Source organism: Polypterus senegalus, chromosome 11 (assembly GCF_016835505.1).
Source record: "Polypterus senegalus isolate Bchr_013 chromosome 11, ASM1683550v1, whole genome shotgun sequence".
Taxonomy (NCBI): Eukaryota; Metazoa; Chordata; class Cladistia; order Polypteriformes; family Polypteridae; genus Polypterus; species Polypterus senegalus.
In genome coordinates this window covers 167,588,480-167,605,136 of record NC_053164.1, presented here as the reverse complement: position 1 = coordinate 167,605,136, position 16,657 = coordinate 167,588,480, and the positions used below count along the sequence as shown (strand labels likewise).

The window sequence follows — 16,657 nt, the reverse complement described above, 5'->3', positions numbered from 1 at the left end:
CAGTTAATCTTTCCTGAAATTTGTAATTTCCCGTAGGTTGTGATATGTTGAGGAGTTAAGAAATTTATTGCATGACATCAATTCTGATGAGCTGTCTATAGATCGTTTTTGATTAGAGAATTTTTCATATAAAACAAGTTGGTTTCGCGCTGTCAGTTTATTTAAAAATAAAGAAGAAAACATACTAACGGTTTCCAAATGTTATGAAATATCAATAAAAATCTTCACTTAGATGCGATTATTTTTTTCCCGACAACATCGGTAATATTTTCTTTGGAAATGTACCATTTTGTGAAATTTCGAATACATCATTAGGAATTATCTGCGTAACCCATAATGCACTGCCGTAAGCACATTGTTCTTGCTATATGCGTGTTGCTGAAACTGAAACAAGTAGCATCGCGGATGAGAAATGGATCATTGCTTGATTAAAACTGGCACAACAGGCCCTGAAAAACCCACGGGAGCGTATAAATGCCACGGTGAAAAAAATATGGACACAGTGAAGACAAAAAAAATGTAAATGTCGAGATTAAAGTCGACATTTCCACTTTATTCTCATAGTTTATTTTATCAGTAGAATGTTGCAAACTAAATTTCATCTTAAAATGAAGTTTCATTTACTAGATTTTCTCAAACCCCGTCATAAATTAATGTAGCACATTAAATGCTGTATATTAAGTGTTCCCTGACCCAGTTGTTAATCTCTGCACGCTTCTTAAACTGACTTCCTCTTGCACTGAGGAAGCGCTGGCAGCAATCGCCACACATAAATACTTGATATCTTTTTCACGATGAAATGCAATAAAGCATGTATTAGACATGGGTGGCGGGGGGCAAGGTGGCGTGGCTGTAGTGCTGTTCCCTTGCATTAAGGGGTCCTCAGGTCTACGTTCAGTGTAGAGAAGTTTATGGCAGGTGTGACGAGGCTCCAAAAAACTGGATATTTGAATGGGTATCACACAGGTTTAACTGAAATATTGTGTAAATGTTGGGTTCGTGATCTGGAGGTCGGAGACATGAATGCAGAATTCAATGGATGTTTTTCTGAGCAGGCTTTATTTATTGCATGTTTGTTGTGTCTATCTTGTGTACTAAACCCTCAGTTCCTATCCTTCCTTTGCCTTTCTCCATATAACCAATCACCACACGATAAACGTCTTTGTGAAATTAAAACTAGCTATAAACTTATAAGCTTAGACCTCTGAATGGATGGCATAATTAAACATGTATAACGAAAAATTTTATAACTAGTTTTAATTTCACAAATATGTTTATCGTGTGGTGATTGGTTATGTACATGATGTCTGAGATAGTAACGATTCTTGGGGGAGAAGATGTTGCAAGACAAAAGCTGAAGACCATGGCAGAAAATGAATCAGGACAGTGTTCTGTTATGTAACTGTAATATATGAAAAAAGAACTAGTGTAGCTATAATGAAGGCATTGTTTATTAGCCAGTTAAAATAAGGGAATCTTTTTATATAATGTTCTAGAGCAAGGTGGCAAAATGTTACTCCCTGAAAGAACTTTTTTCAGTTTTAAAATGGAAGGCAGTTTTGGTATCAAAAAAAGAGATCAGAAAAAATAAACTATTTTTCACTTTTGTTATTTGTTTATGGGCAAGTGAATTTAACTGGCGGACAAGTGGATTTTCTAAGTTTACTTGCACGTGGACAAGTAGAAATACATTTGATTTCCACACCCCTGTTCAGTAACAATAGAATGTGTTATTGTAATGCACAGTAAGTACTGGTACAGCAACTGTCAATATTAGCTTAAACATTATAGCAAAAATGAACAAAAAGAAGGGAATGAATGCAATACAATTAAATTATATAAAATTTTCCTCAAAAAAATAGTCCAACTAAGGAGAGCAAAACTGCAGCAAGCATTATTAAAAAGGATCATGCAATGGTCAGAGTTTTGTCATTCCAAAGAAATTAGAAGCTTTACAATTTTTACACAGCCATTAGTGGTTAAATAGAAACATAAAAATTACGGTGATGTGAAAATGATTAAGAGGGAAATAATTGTTATAAAATAATCAACTTGTCATTTAGACAGCTCCTGATTAATGTTACCTTTTGATAAATTTTTATAGACCTTACAAAAATTTATTTTTTACTTACTGGAACTCTTCCTAGAGGCAGTTTGGCAGGTGGTGTTCCTGCTCTTGCTCCTGGCACTGCAGTAGATGAAATCTGACCATATCCTGCTGGTGTGCACACCTGCCCTGGTGTGGCTACTGGAGTACTGATAGGAAGCCCTGTTGGTCCAAGTGGGAGGCTGGTTGGGGGTACAATCATAGGTGTGGTAGATGTGGCTCCTGCTGTACCTGGGGCACTAGCCTGGCCTGGTGTTCCTGCATTATCAGCAGGCTCTACTTGACTAGAGGATAATGCTGCACTATGTTCACTAAACAAAGAACGTAATTTTTGATCCAGTGTTTTTATATCATCAATACCAGGAGCTTTGGGCTGCAAGTCACTTTCACATTCTGCATTGTGTACATGAGGCTGGTTTGGCAAAGGAGCCGACTGGGGCTGGGTATGAACTAATGTCTGCTGAACTACTGGAGCACTACTAGCAACAGGCAGAGAGCACGGGACAGGAGCCAGGGGAGCTAGCTGAGGACCACTGCTAGATGGCAAGGTCAAACCTGACATAGCAGAATGTACAATTGGAGGAGGCATAGCAGCTGGTTGTGATACAAGTGCTTGGGTATTTGAAACTGTGGCGAGTGAAGGAACAGATACTGGCACTGTCATAACTAAGGATGGCTGGGATGCTTCAGGAAGTACTGGGATTATGGAAGGCAGCAAATCGTGAATGTTCGTGCTAGTATTGGTAATCACAGGGCAAGGTTGTGAAGCTGATGTTTGTATAGACATACTTGTTGGAACACCTATGACTTGTTGGGTTGACACAGATGTCATAGGAAAGGTAGCAGAGGTGGGAAGATTGATATTTGGCAAAAGGACACTGGTAGTTTGGACTGGCTGAGATGCCAAATGTGGAACTATGGAAGCTGGGGCACTGATACTGGAAGCAACCCCTAAAAGAGGCTGTTGTGTAGACTGAGATACTGACAAAGGTGGAGATAAAGAACTAACTCCAGAATAAATAACATGTTGTCCTGCCTGAGATACCAAAGGCATTGACACTGCATTCAGAAAGGTAGATTCCACAGAAGTCACCTGGGAAACAGGTTGTTGCTGCAACTGAACTGTTGAAGGAGATGGGATAGATGTGGAGACATTGAGTACAGAGCTCACATCAGGAGGCGGCAGAGCTTTTGAGGCAGTGGTTATGGAAGTTGGACATGTCTCAGTGCTAACACTTTGTGACTGGATGAAAGGAGTTGATGTAATTTGGACATTGGACGGGGTAGAGACTGGGGCACCTCCTGTAGTGACTGGAACAATGCCAGCAACAGTACTGTTGACTGGAACAGAAGTGGGCAACGGTGGCACAGGTAGATTAATGATGGGTGGAGCAGTGCTAGGCCCCTCCTGATAGTGGCCATGTCGCAACTCAGTAAAGGCTTGCTGCAGGCTAACAGAAGATGCAGAGTGAGAGAGGTTCAAAACTGGTGCTGTGAGGGAAAGAAAAAAATGTGTGTTAATGCATACTAATACATACATTATAAGTGCTATTATGTTCACCAATATAAAAAGTTGTTGTACATAAATGTAAACAGAAGAAAACTTTAACAGTGAAATTTGAATACAAAGATCATTGCTAGAATGAAAACTATGCCTTTCCACAACATCTTTTTTATTAAAACCCCATGGTAGTTAAAAAGGATACAAATGCTGAGCATCACCATGAACTATGTTCTCACTCAGGCTGGCCATAGTTGCCTCAATCTCATTAATTATTTTATCATTTTTTGTAATCAAAAGGTAAGAGATAAAACACATAATACATTCTAGCAATGAAAGCAAAGATTTCCTATTTCTGTGTATACCTGTAACTGGCACTTCTCTGGTTGATGTGGCTGCTGTAGAAAAAAAAGGTTCTTTCAGCCTTGCCTCTGGAACTGGACTCACTATGAAACGACGACCTGCAGAATGTACAACTTGGGTTGTTGTACCAGCCTGGCTTCCTGTAACATTTATTTAAAATTATAAAGCATTTTTCCTTAATTAGAAGCATTGCACAATTAATTATGCATGAAGGAACTTCCAAAGTAAGTTTTCAAGTACATTTTGGAAAATTATCTTCCAAAAACAGCTTTACTCATTACTTCAAAAGTATTTTTTAAACTCATCAAAATGGTACAAAAAAATACAGTGCCTCCAGAAGGTATTCAGACCTTTTCACTTTTTACACATTTAGTTATGGTACATCCTTATTCTAAAATCATTTAAATGAACACTTTCCTCTCATCAAGAAACACTCAATATGTAAGATGACAAAGCAAAAATGATTTTAGAAATTTTTGCAAATTTATTAAAGATAAAAAAATGAAATATCACACACTCTTGAACCTGGGGATTTACTGCCATTCCTCTCTGCAGATCCTCTCAAACTCTGTCAGGCTGGATGGGGTTTGTCAGTGAACAGCTATTTTCAAATCTATCAAGATATGCTCAATTGGGTTCAACTGCAGGCTCTGGCTGGGCAACTTAAGTGTTGCCTTTGCTTTGTACTTAGTTCACCTTCTAGTAGGACAGTGACCCTATCAGTAAAGTCTGAGGTTCAGAATGCTGTGGAGCAGGCTTTCATTAAAGATATCTCTTTAGTTTGCTATGTTCGTCTTTCTCACTAACCTGATTAGTTTCCAAGTCTCTGCCACTAAAAAACAATCATACATCACAATGGTGACACCTCCATGCTTCACAGTTGGAATACAGTAATCCCTCGCTATATCGCGCTTCGACTTTCGCGGCTTCACTCTATCGCGGATTTTAAATGTAAGCATATCTAAATATATATCACGGATTTTTTGCTGGTTCGCGGATTTCTAAGGACAATGGGTCTTTTAATTTATGGTACTTGCTTCCTCAGTTTGTTTGCCCAGTTGATTTTATACAAGGGACGCTATTGACGGATGGCTTAGAAGCTACCCAATCAGTGCATGTATTACATATTAACTAAAAATCCTCAATGCTATAAGATATGCTTCCTGTGCGGTGCTCGATTGTTTGCTTGTCTCTGCCTCTCTCCCACCCTCTCTGACATTCTCTGCGCCTGACGGAGGGGGGTGTGAGCAGAGGTGCTGTTTGTACAGAAGATGTTTGCCTAGTGGATACGAACGCACCTCTAAGAAATGCCAGCCGCTTTATCGCGGTGCTTCCAAAAACACACTTATTGATTTTTTTCATTGTTTGCTTTAATCTCGCTCTCTCTCTCTCTCTGACGTTCTCTGAGCCTGACGGAGTAGATGTGAGCAGAGGGGCTGTTTGCACAGAGGCTGTTTGCTTAGAAGATACTGACGCTCCTCTAAAAAATGCTGCGGCAAACTTAAAAGCACACGTATTGATTTCTCTCTCTCTCTGAAATTCTCTGCTCCTGAAGAGAAGATATATTTGCATTCTTTTAATTGTGAGAAAGAACTGTCATCTCTGTCTTGTCATTTAAACTTTTGACTAAAATGTGTTATTTCATGTCTAGAGGGCTCTAATAATGTTAACAGTGTGGGAGAGTTTCTAAGGGCTTAAAATATATAAAAATAACCATACAAACATATGGTTTCTACTTCGCGGATTTTCATCTATCGAGGAGGGATTACTGTATACTGCACAGGAAATGAGTGGTACATAGTGTCCTCCAGACGTGATGCTTAGAATTGAGGACAAACAGTTCGAACTTGGTTTCATCAGACCACAGAATCTTGGTCTTGGAATCTAAGCAGGATTTCATGCGTTGTCTGACCACTCTGCCACAAAGTGTAAATTAGTGGAGTGTTGCAGTGGTGGTTGTTCTTCTGGAAGTTCTCTCATCTCCACCAGTTCCTTGGACTTCAGTCTGAGAAACAAATGGGGTCTTGGTCACTTCTTAATTTAAGGTTCTTCTCCCACAAACAGCTCAGGTTAGCCAGGCAGTCAGCTCTAGGGAGAGGTGTGGTTGATCCAAACTTATTACAGTTTTGAGTTTTATGGATAACAATGTGCTCCTGGGAACCTTCAATGCTGTAGGAATTCTTTTGCAGCCTTTCCCCAAATCTGTACAATACCACAAACTCGTCTCTAAATTCTGCAAAGTTTGTTTGGTTTTTGCTCTGAAAAACATCAACTGTGGGACCTCCTTCAGGGCAAGTGTGTACCTTTCCTAATCAGTCCAGTCAACTGAATTTACCACCAGCAGATTCGAAACAAAATGTTGAAACATCTTAATAATTATCAACAAAATGGGATGCTCCTAAGCCAAATTTCAAGTGTTATGGAAAAGGGTCTAAAAAATCATGTCAATGTGATATTTCAGGTTTTTTTTTTTTGTTTTTTTTTTAATAAATTTAAAAATTTTTAAATCCCACTTTTGTTTTGCTATTCTAGGGTACTGATTGTTACTTCATGTGGGGGAAAAATGTAAGCAATTTTAGCATAACACTGCAATGTAAGATGAAAAAGTACACAGGTATGAATACTTTCTGAAGTCAATATATATAAAACTATAACACTCCGAATAAAGTGAAACTTGCCCCAAATATACAACACAACAAAACATTACTAAAACTGCTTAATAATATTCCAGAGTACAGGTTTGATGGAGCCTCTCCCATTAGCTTTGGGTTCTTTGTTTATGTACCTAGAGCCATGTACTGCTTCACTGTGAAGAATAATGGTGGTAAACTGACAAAGCTAGCTAAAATAGTTAATGTACTAACATCTTTTAAAGGCAAAGGATATCAAAGAAATATACACTTCATTATAAAAAAAAATGTACTTACCCATGTATTGGGGAATTGCAGGCTCTGGTAGCCTGAAGTCACTCAAAATCTTTAAACCAAGAAAAAAGGAAAAATGTTTTTTTTTTGCACTGAAATATTTGCAAAAAAGTCAAGCAATTTATTATTTTTATAATAAATTTTTAGAATTTATTTATTATAAATCCTTCTATGGTATAAAAATAGATGTTTATTACCTGGGATTCCGGGAAGAAGGATGTCCCTTTTACACTATCTCTCTCTAAACCTTGTTCACCTTCAGGCTCTCCACTGGCATCTTCACTTAGCATTTCATCAGCCTTCTCAATAATTTCACGCACCTGGTCAATGAAGGAATCTCTCTCACTCTCCAAGATAAACTCACTTTCAACCTGCATAAAAAGCCAACATATTTCTATTCAGCAATTTCTGTTAAGTGTTAATAGGAACCTGTATTTGCATTAGATCATAAAATTAGGACCATAAACATAAAGAAAGAAAATGCACAATCATTACTTTCTTATGCATGGTTTTAGTTTGGGAATTAGTTCTCTGTCGTTTGATTTATGTTACTTTTTGGGAGTGCCACAAAGCTATTTGAAATTTACCACAATTTTAAAATAATTTTATTTGCTATTCAATTTTTAAAATTATAATCACTCATAACAAGGTAATTTTTCATTTTGGGGATAGCATTGTATTTACGCAAAATATAGAGCTGGAAAAGGGCTTTAAAGCGATATGAGAACCATTGCTGTGAAACTTACATTAGGGAGATATAGCCAGTTAAAGTCAAGTTTCATTAAAATCTGTGACGATGAGGTCCATAAGTGTGTTGATTTGACTTGGAATTACCCAATTAGCAAAGTACATCAGAAGAAGAGTAAATAAAAATAAGTAAGTAGGGGAATGTAGGGATTGATTCCTGACTTGCGTTCTGTCCTTAAAAAATGGGAATACAACTATCCATATATCCTGTGCTGAAGAAAGCTGCTTTGCAAAATTAATGTGTGGACTGAAGTAATGCGGAAGTTAATTTTGCAAATGTCACTAAATACGTTATATGTTTCGATAAACATATACATTAAAATTTCTATATAAAAACGTGAAAGTTATATTATATAATGGTATTTATGGATCAAAGACATCTCTAAGATTTGAGACATCTGTCTACCCCACATGGAGGATGTGTACAGAAGCCATTAAAGGATTTCTGGATGCAAAGGCAAACTGTATATTGTTGTATGACGTAGAAGACAGTTATTTCATAAAATTTAAATGCCCCTGACATACTGGTATTTAATTATAGGCCACACTCTTGTTCTGCTTCCCTCCCTATCTCCTGCACCCATACAAGCTTTAAACCACTTCAGATTTGTTTTGTACTTGGTTTCAAATTATATGCATTTGAGCAACACATAATTTTCTCCATGATGCACAAAAGGATGTTATTTTTAAAGCTGGTGTAATAATCAGCTTGCTCATCATGGATATCATTTAATATCTACTTTCTTTTTTTAATCCAAATAACTTACCCATAAACACTAAATGCTGTATTATCACTAAATTTAATCATTTAAAACTATATCACAGGTAAATGTGACATTGGTACTGTGTAAATCAACAGGATTTTCTACTGTTTTCTTCTAAAGCAAAGGAATCAAAAATATATATAGGCAGCATTTTTACCTTGAGACTTTGCATCTGTGTTGCTGACTTTTGGCAAATTTTCATGGGTATTTTCTGTTCATTATAATTAGTTTATCTAATGAATATTTTTATTTTAACATCAGCAGAATACATTTCTGCACATGATGTTGCTATATAGCCAAGAAATGCCCTATGTTTAAATAATCTGAAAAGTGCACTAGATCTAAATAAAGGAGTTATCTAAACAAGTGCATGTTGGCAAGAGTTGTACAGATATGAAACAAAGTTTACCTAAGTTAACAAGATAAATGGAGTTTCTTTGCATTTTTAACTTAAGTTTAAAGGTTAAATGAAGGACTAAAAAAACTTAAATAGCTCTGGTGTTATACAGAATAACTAGTTTAAAAATGATAGTAGGTACTATATAAAATGAAGGTTTACATGTTTTAAATCAATTTGTTTTATGTAAGCAGAGCTAAAATTAATTAAACACCTCACCCTGTAACCAGGCAGATTCAAATTGAGAATCATGGGAAATGGGCCCTAGTCTTTAGAACTACTGGAAGAAACCAAGTAAAACATTACTTTAAGGGAAATTAAGCACTACAAAAACTGATTATTACTGAGGTTAAGGCGTTCTTTATTAGTATAGATGGTAAATGTACCTATGTATCACATAATTAATATTAGTCTGCCCTCATCAGACTTCAGACAATGACAACCTGTTCCTTTGCTTCCAAAAGTATTTACCACTTGCACTGCAGTTAAGTGGAATGACTTTAGCCCATGCAGCTGACTTCCCAATAAGTCAGGAGTAATTTGTGACAGATGGGTACCAGCAAGAGTGAAAGGGATGGTCTACAAGATGGTAGTGTGACCAGCTATGTTTTATTGTTTGAAGACAGTGGTACTGACAAAGTCAGGGGACAGAGCTAGAGGGAGACAGACTTAAAAGATGTTAGGATTTACACTGGATGTGATGAGGATGTACAGAATTGGGAATGAGTACATTAGAGGGTCAGCTCATATTATATAGAGTAAGATCACTGTCAAAAATAACTAGTAATAATTTAAGGCAAATTTACATTTCACACGTGTCAATTTTGCTTGTGCTTCTGAAACTTATGCTTGCTTCTGAAAATAATGCTTACGTGCCTGAAAATTATGTTTGCTTCTAAAAAATGAGTACAAAATGAAAGTTACGAGTACAATTCTCAAGTGTGAATAAACTGCGAAAAACACATAATTGAATGCACAAGACATTCTCTATTGAACAATAAAGAATCGATTTTTGTTACTACGCATGTGCCACAAAGATAGAACAATGGAGTTATTTTTGACAGCGATCCTAAAGCTAAAGCTTTGGTTGTCAGTTCAATTGCCACCTCGTTGTTGCACGTTTGTAATCTAAGTGGAGGTCTCAGGAACTGGAGTTTTCCCCAGCAGCATTTAGTGAACATCCATGGGCAATCAGCCCAGGCTGTGGCGCTAATTCATCACAGGGGTGGACCACTGGAGCCTCTATTTACTTCACCTGCGTGTCTTCAGGTGGTCTGGCATAAAACCCATAGAGAAATGGGGAGAATGTGACAATTTCACGTGAGCCTGAAGTTATTAACTTCCAGCCAGTTTCTTATTTATGAAACTTGTGCAAAGCAGTTTCTCATTCAACATTAAAAGCCAGTGAAAATATTCTGCAGCATAAAAAGATATTAATGTGAGTCACTAAAATCGGCCATTTATTTGGAAAAAACTAAATCAGTTTTTCACATTTTATACCTAATCAGATGCAAATGAGTTACATTAAATTGGACCAACTTAATTTTCAAAGTTTTGCGACAAGACAGTTGCCTTTGTTAAATGGCAGTTCAGTTTTGCCTAGCTCAAAGACAAACTCGGCATGCTGTCATATATAACGAGTAAGGTGTACTCTGAAGTTTAATGGGCACAGTAAAGCGTTAAGTGAGGTTGGGCAGCCCTGATTTTCACAGCTTTGTGACAAGACAGATGCTTCTGTTATATATGAGTTGGGTACATGGGCCAAATTGACAAGTCAAATTTGTCATATTCCTATATATCCCTATATCTAATGAACAGATTTCAATGTGATGTTCGACTGGCATTACATAGGATTGTATGCCGTTGACCCACTCTAATTTTCAGGGAAAAGTGAATACCTTGGTTAACAACTGCAATTGAATTTTGCTGTCCTGTGCAGTTACATGGGTCAAACTGACTAGCAAACTTGACAATGAAGGAAATTAATTGTGATGTTTAACGGGCAGTGTAAAAGGTTAAATGGTGTTGGACCACCCTAGCTTTCACAGTTTTGAAAAAATGCAGATGCTTTTGTTAGGTTGCAGTTGAGTTTTGCACAGACCAATGTGAGTACCTGGCTCAAACTGACTGGCAAATCTGTCACATTCCCCTTTTTAATGACTAGGATTAACTTTGATATTTAACAGGCACTGTAGAGAGTTGTGCAGCATTTTGCCACATTTACTTTCATAGCTTGGCGACAAGATTCCTTTTTTATGTTAGTTAGATTTGCCTGGCCCAGAGTGAGTTAATGGGTCAAATTGGCTGACATACTTGCCATATCCAAAGAATAGGATTCACTGTGATGCTCATTTGCCATTATAGAAGGTTACATGGCACTGGACCACACTAATTTTAATAACTTTTTGACAAGATGGATGCCTTTTTAAAATTCCAGTTGAGTTTTTATTGTCCTAATGGTTGGCACAACGTAATCTGATGAATGAGATTTATGTGATATTTAATTGGCTCCGACAAAAGAAAAGAAAGAGCTTAATGTTTCCTGAGATAGGCTCAAGCTTCCCTGTGACTCTGCCTCTGCTCAGGATAAAGTGAGTTTAGAAATTGGATGGATGCATGGATAAATATACAAATAAATAAATAGAATGAAAAGTATTGCAAGTATAAATAATTGCAAGTATAAATAGTTAAATGGGTCATGAAATATGACTTTTGTTCCTTATTTATTTTATGTCAGTCAGTCAGTCGTTTTCAAGCCCACTTAGTCCTGAACAGGGTCGCTGGGGTCTGCCAGAGCCTATCCTAGCCAGCATAAGGCGCCAGTCCATCAAAGGGTGAACATGAACATATACATACACACAATTTAGTACTGCCAAAGCACCTAACCTGCATGTCTTTGGACCACTGGAGGACACGGGGAGAACACACTCCCATCTTCTTCTCCTATACACTTAAAACAAACATATGGACACTCAGCTAAGACATTATGTAAATTTAAGTTTAAAATGCAACACCGTTAATTTGTTCATTTCATGCTCTCACTTTGTATTGTTAATTACATGTTGTCAATGTTTAATTTCATTGTGCTGGTTTTATTTTGCTTTTTGCGTGTTGTCCTTTGGAGCCACTGTAAGGGGACTAAGTATGAAGTATGATTGCTCTCAAAAATAACTCCAGCATTCTACCTTTGTGGAATATGCACAGTATCAAAAATCGATTGTTTCTTCCTCGATACCGAATGTCTTGTGCGTCCAATGACATATTTTTAACAGTTTGTTGATGCTTGAGAATTTTACTCATAATTTTCAGAAGCAAGTGCAATTTTCAGAAGCGCAAGTGTATTTTTTAGGAGCAAGTGTAATTTTCAGAAGCACAAACATAATTTTCAGAAGCAAGTATAACTTTTAGAAGCATAACCATAATTGACAAGTGTAAAATGTAATTTTGACTTAAATTATTATGAGTTATTTTTGACAGCGATCTTACTCCATACAGGCTGGAAGGTTTGGAGACAAACCCAGAGGGGCGAGACTGCATTGGTTTGGACATGTGCAGAGGAGAAATGCTGAGTATATTGGGAGATGATGCCAAGGATGGATCTGCCAGGCAAGAGAAAAAGAGGGAAGGCCTAAGAGGAGATTTACGGATGTGGTGAGAGAGGGCATGCACGTGGTGGGTGTGACAGAGCAAGATGCAAAGGACAAGAAGATATGGAAACAGATGATCTGCTGTGGTTAATCCTAAAGGGAACTGTCAAAAGAAGAAAAAGACATCAAGAGAAATTAAGACAACACAAGATTTCAGATGAAGTATAAAATTTCAGATTAAGTCATATTCTGTATACAGAAATGCTAAATTGTTAAAGATAATACCCTCCAACCCGAAGGTGGACTTTCTCAAGTTTACAGCAGATGCTTAGGACATATAGCTGTTAATAGCTTCAGTTTCTATATAAATTGTTGGTGCCTATACCTTACTGTGTGCACCTTTTCAAAATTCTAGGATATGTAAAACTATTGAAGGAAGAAGTATCAATACGAAGAAAGACCCATACAAATTTAACCATGATGAGTAAAGATTAAAGCAGGACAAAAACCAATTAGTTTATTATGAACTCCTGTAATAAATGATGGATTCACTCTTCATAAAGCTCTGTGTGGTCTTAATTTTTTTTTTTTTAACAGAACTCCCAAAAAGTTTATGTTTCAAAACTTTTCAAACAAGACAGATGCATTGATAATTTTATGTAATTTGAGTCTATTTTTTTCTAATTTTTGAAGTAAGTAATCTACTATATGCTGTAATATAATTATAGCCCAATGTAAGTGCCATGGAGGAAGGACAGGAATCATGGCTGGAATGGAGGGTGATTTCTTGCCTGGTTATGAGTCCATAATGGATGGACTAGGCAAACATAGGTGCCAGGAACAGTTCATTCCCCCCACAAGACAGGTGGCAGCGTACCTCAGTGCTGAAACAAATTAGGACACCAACACCAAATTAGGACACCAGAGTGGCATATGAATTGGAGTCTAGAAACAGCCCTGTTGAGGTCCTTGGGTGCCACAAGAGGGTGCTACCTGGGGAGGACTGCCCTGGTTTCCACAGAACCGTGAAATGCTTCGGAAACCTGTGCATGACACTGAAGTAGTCCTTGGGTCTAATTCAAAAGAAGCACACAGCCTCACCTCAGTGAATCAAAGTTGGAAAGATGAGGGCAACACTCACCTGGAGGAAGGGAGGAGGGAAGAAAATGATTATTTATTGTATTCTGGTATTGATTTTGTCTGGTAATTTATAGAAACGTGTTGGTAAAAAATAAATACTCTTTATTTGAACCCAGTATTGTGTTGGGGGACACTGTGTCTGTGGTTTGGGGCTCAGTGGCACCCCCTTGTGGTTAGACCAGATATCCTCTAAGCAAGCCTGCAATCTTGAATGCTGGTAATAAGATTAACTCTTGAATCTTGAAAAGTGTCAGAAACACATCGAGACTTATTATCCCATGTCTTTAGATATACATCATTCAAAATCTTTGTGAATATTTAATTATCCTACTATGTATTTACTAGAGACAGATTACATTTACTATATAACAAAAAGCCATTAACCATTATTAGTCTTTATGAATTTCTCTTTACGATAAATTTCTAATTAGTAGTAATGATGTACTTCTAAGCCAAACAGTCAATGCTGGAGTTATTACTATTTTGTGCTCGATTTAGCCGGTCTCTCTGTCAAAGTCAAGTTGCACTGCAAAACAATACTGTTATTAAAAAGTAGCTGCAGATGATAATTTAGTTTCACATTATGCAGATTTATAAACCAAAATTTCCCTAAACACAGAACACAATAATACTTAACTGTTATTAGTCCAATTACTTAATTTTGAAAGAGCAACCACAAATTACTTCTTCGTATTTTGATAGAAATAGTGGATGTTCTTAATGAATTTATACACTTTTGACAAAACTATAATTTTGCTCAAGTCAACTCTTGGTGCTTAAATGCTCAGAAGCCTTTTGCAGTCAAAACAAAATGTTACAATGAAAGTAAATTCAGACTATACAAGATACATTTAATTTATTCTTATTAAGCACACTACCACTGAGGAAATGAGTACACTATACAGTAAATATATAGCATGGCTAAATAAAAAAAAATAAAAAACTAAGTATTATTAAATACATAATAAATGAAATGTGGGAAAAAAGACTGCAGTTTCAAATGTTTTGACAGAATATTGAAACAGCAAACAAAAAGAATACAGAAATCAGATATTAGGAATTAATAATTAACACTGACAACTTTTGCATACTAAAGCTAGACTATAATGTGTTGTATTCTTGGTTACTTTTTTAAAATATACTTGTTGAAAAAGGTGCTATAAAATTAATGTGAGTTTATGCTAATTAAAAATAAAAATCTCCATAATATACTACCAAAAAACTTTTAAAGGACTAAGAGAAAGTAATGGCAACTAAGACAATATACTAATTTGGGTGGTGTGGTATACTAGCACTGAAAAAGTACTGAAAACCCCAAATTTTAAAACAGCATGATACCAGTATTTTGAGAATTTTGGTACTAAAGTACTAAAGATCTTGTGCTCAGCTTTTCCTTCTTCTATTCTCTGACACCGTAGACTCCATGAAGAATGAACTCTTCTCAGCTCCTTTTGACACACTGGAGCAGTATATCTTAAAAGTATTGGTCATGAATGTTTGTGATAAATCGCCATGTGATTGTGTAGTAAGATTACAAAGGGTCATCCAAGTGTGAATTCTGTGCCAAATGATACGTTTGCTACTATTTATTTTACTTTTTATTGCATAAGTATCTGAAATGCTATTGACACATTATGGAAATCTTTAGCTTATGTGGCATGGAAATATAATGGGTTTTCCTCAACTTCCATCTCACAACCTATTAAACATTCAGTCTAAGAAGACTGACAGTGAAGACAGATATACAAACAAGACAGACAGAATGAACTGACAGGCTGTAAGGTAGAGACTGTGGCACTAGAATGACAAAGAACAAAAACATTTTCCAACATATCAACATGAAAAAGTGGTTTTTCATGGGGATTGCTGTGCTGCTTACTTGTATGTTTTTAAACTGCATTTTGTAAAGTTTGAATGCTGTATACACACATAAAAGGCAAATTAATTACTGGTTGCTACGGTTTTATGATAAATCCTGTGGCCAACGGTGTTACTGTTGTAGTGGAAAGTTCACAGCCCCATGAAAATCAGATTGTAAATAACTCAGTTGACAGCCTTTAATCAATTTTCTTCACTTAAAGCATAATCTGCTCATAAGGTGTTTAATGAGTGGATGAATGAATGCAGTAGAGCTCACAAAATTACAGGACAGAGATACAAAAGCACAGTGCAGTAAAGCGAAAATACAGACACATGCACGCATGTACTTATGTATCCCTATTGAGTTACTTTTATAAATGTTGTTTGGTACAAGATGTGCTCCAATTACTATGGACAGTTTATAATCAAAACTCCTAAGAACGAGCATAAAGCTAAACAGTTTTATTTAAGTGTCATTTTAACATTTGTGATGTTTTAATTTAATGACAAGATGACTGCTGCCAGTTCCGAAGTTTGTAACTTTCAACTGTAATCAGCACAATAATCTGACATGGGGTAATTAGCTTCTTAAAAGAATTTTATTTTTTTTTTTCCCCTATACTGTGAATGCGATAACAGAGTCCTGCATTCATCAATAGCGATGAAAGTGCAAAAAACTCAGGGAAATCTGATTTTTCATTGCACAGTCCCTTTGCAGAGTTTGATATTGATGCGTACATGTCCAGTGTAGGTTAAGGTCTATATCGTATATGGTTTCACAAGTTTCAGTATGGACAGGGATCCTTCTGAAAACGAATGACAGACATTGCTTTGAAAATGAAAACGCAGTAGCGTGGATGTAGCCTCAGTGTGTGACAATGCCCCAAACCACCCCTTCCCCTTCATGAGCTTTAGACTCCACGGTTGACAAACCAGCATACCCTCCCCATTCTTCTCTTCGACATGCTGCAGTGATAACAAATTTTGACCCACTGGAGAATTTAAAGCTTGTAGAGGCTCAAAAATTGCAATAATTGTGGTGCTCCAGGCAAGATGAGGTTATGTGGAGTTATCTATTATTTGCTTCAGTACATTTTCATGACTGGTACTTAGGTCCGAAAGCTGGCATCATCACTGAAATCTAAATTTTTGCATTGATCCAACACTTATAATGATTCAATTTGTCATCTTTTATTAGTGATTAGAGTAAAGCACAAAAGGATATAAACAATCTTCATGTGTTTTTGGTTAAAATTACAGTTAGGCT

General features: G+C 36.6%; 1 protein-coding gene across 6 annotated transcripts in view; it reads right to left on the bottom strand.

The window, feature by feature from the left end:
• LOC120539703 (serine/threonine-protein kinase WNK1-like) overlaps window positions 1-16,657 on the bottom strand; it is a 332,709-nt gene that overhangs the window by 83,991 nt on the left and 232,061 nt on the right. For all 6 annotated transcript variants that reach the window (XM_039770078.1, XM_039770079.1, XM_039770080.1 and 3 more), the window contains 4 exons: window positions 7,093-7,266; window positions 6,899-6,947; window positions 3,974-4,111; window positions 2,133-3,598 (listed from right to left, as the gene is read on the bottom strand). In XM_039770078.1, the coding sequence (XP_039626012.1) occupies window positions 2,133-3,598; window positions 3,974-4,111; window positions 6,899-6,947; window positions 7,093-7,266 (1,827 nt within the window). The remainder of the gene's footprint in view (window positions 1-2,132; window positions 3,599-3,973; window positions 4,112-6,898; window positions 6,948-7,092; window positions 7,267-16,657) is intronic.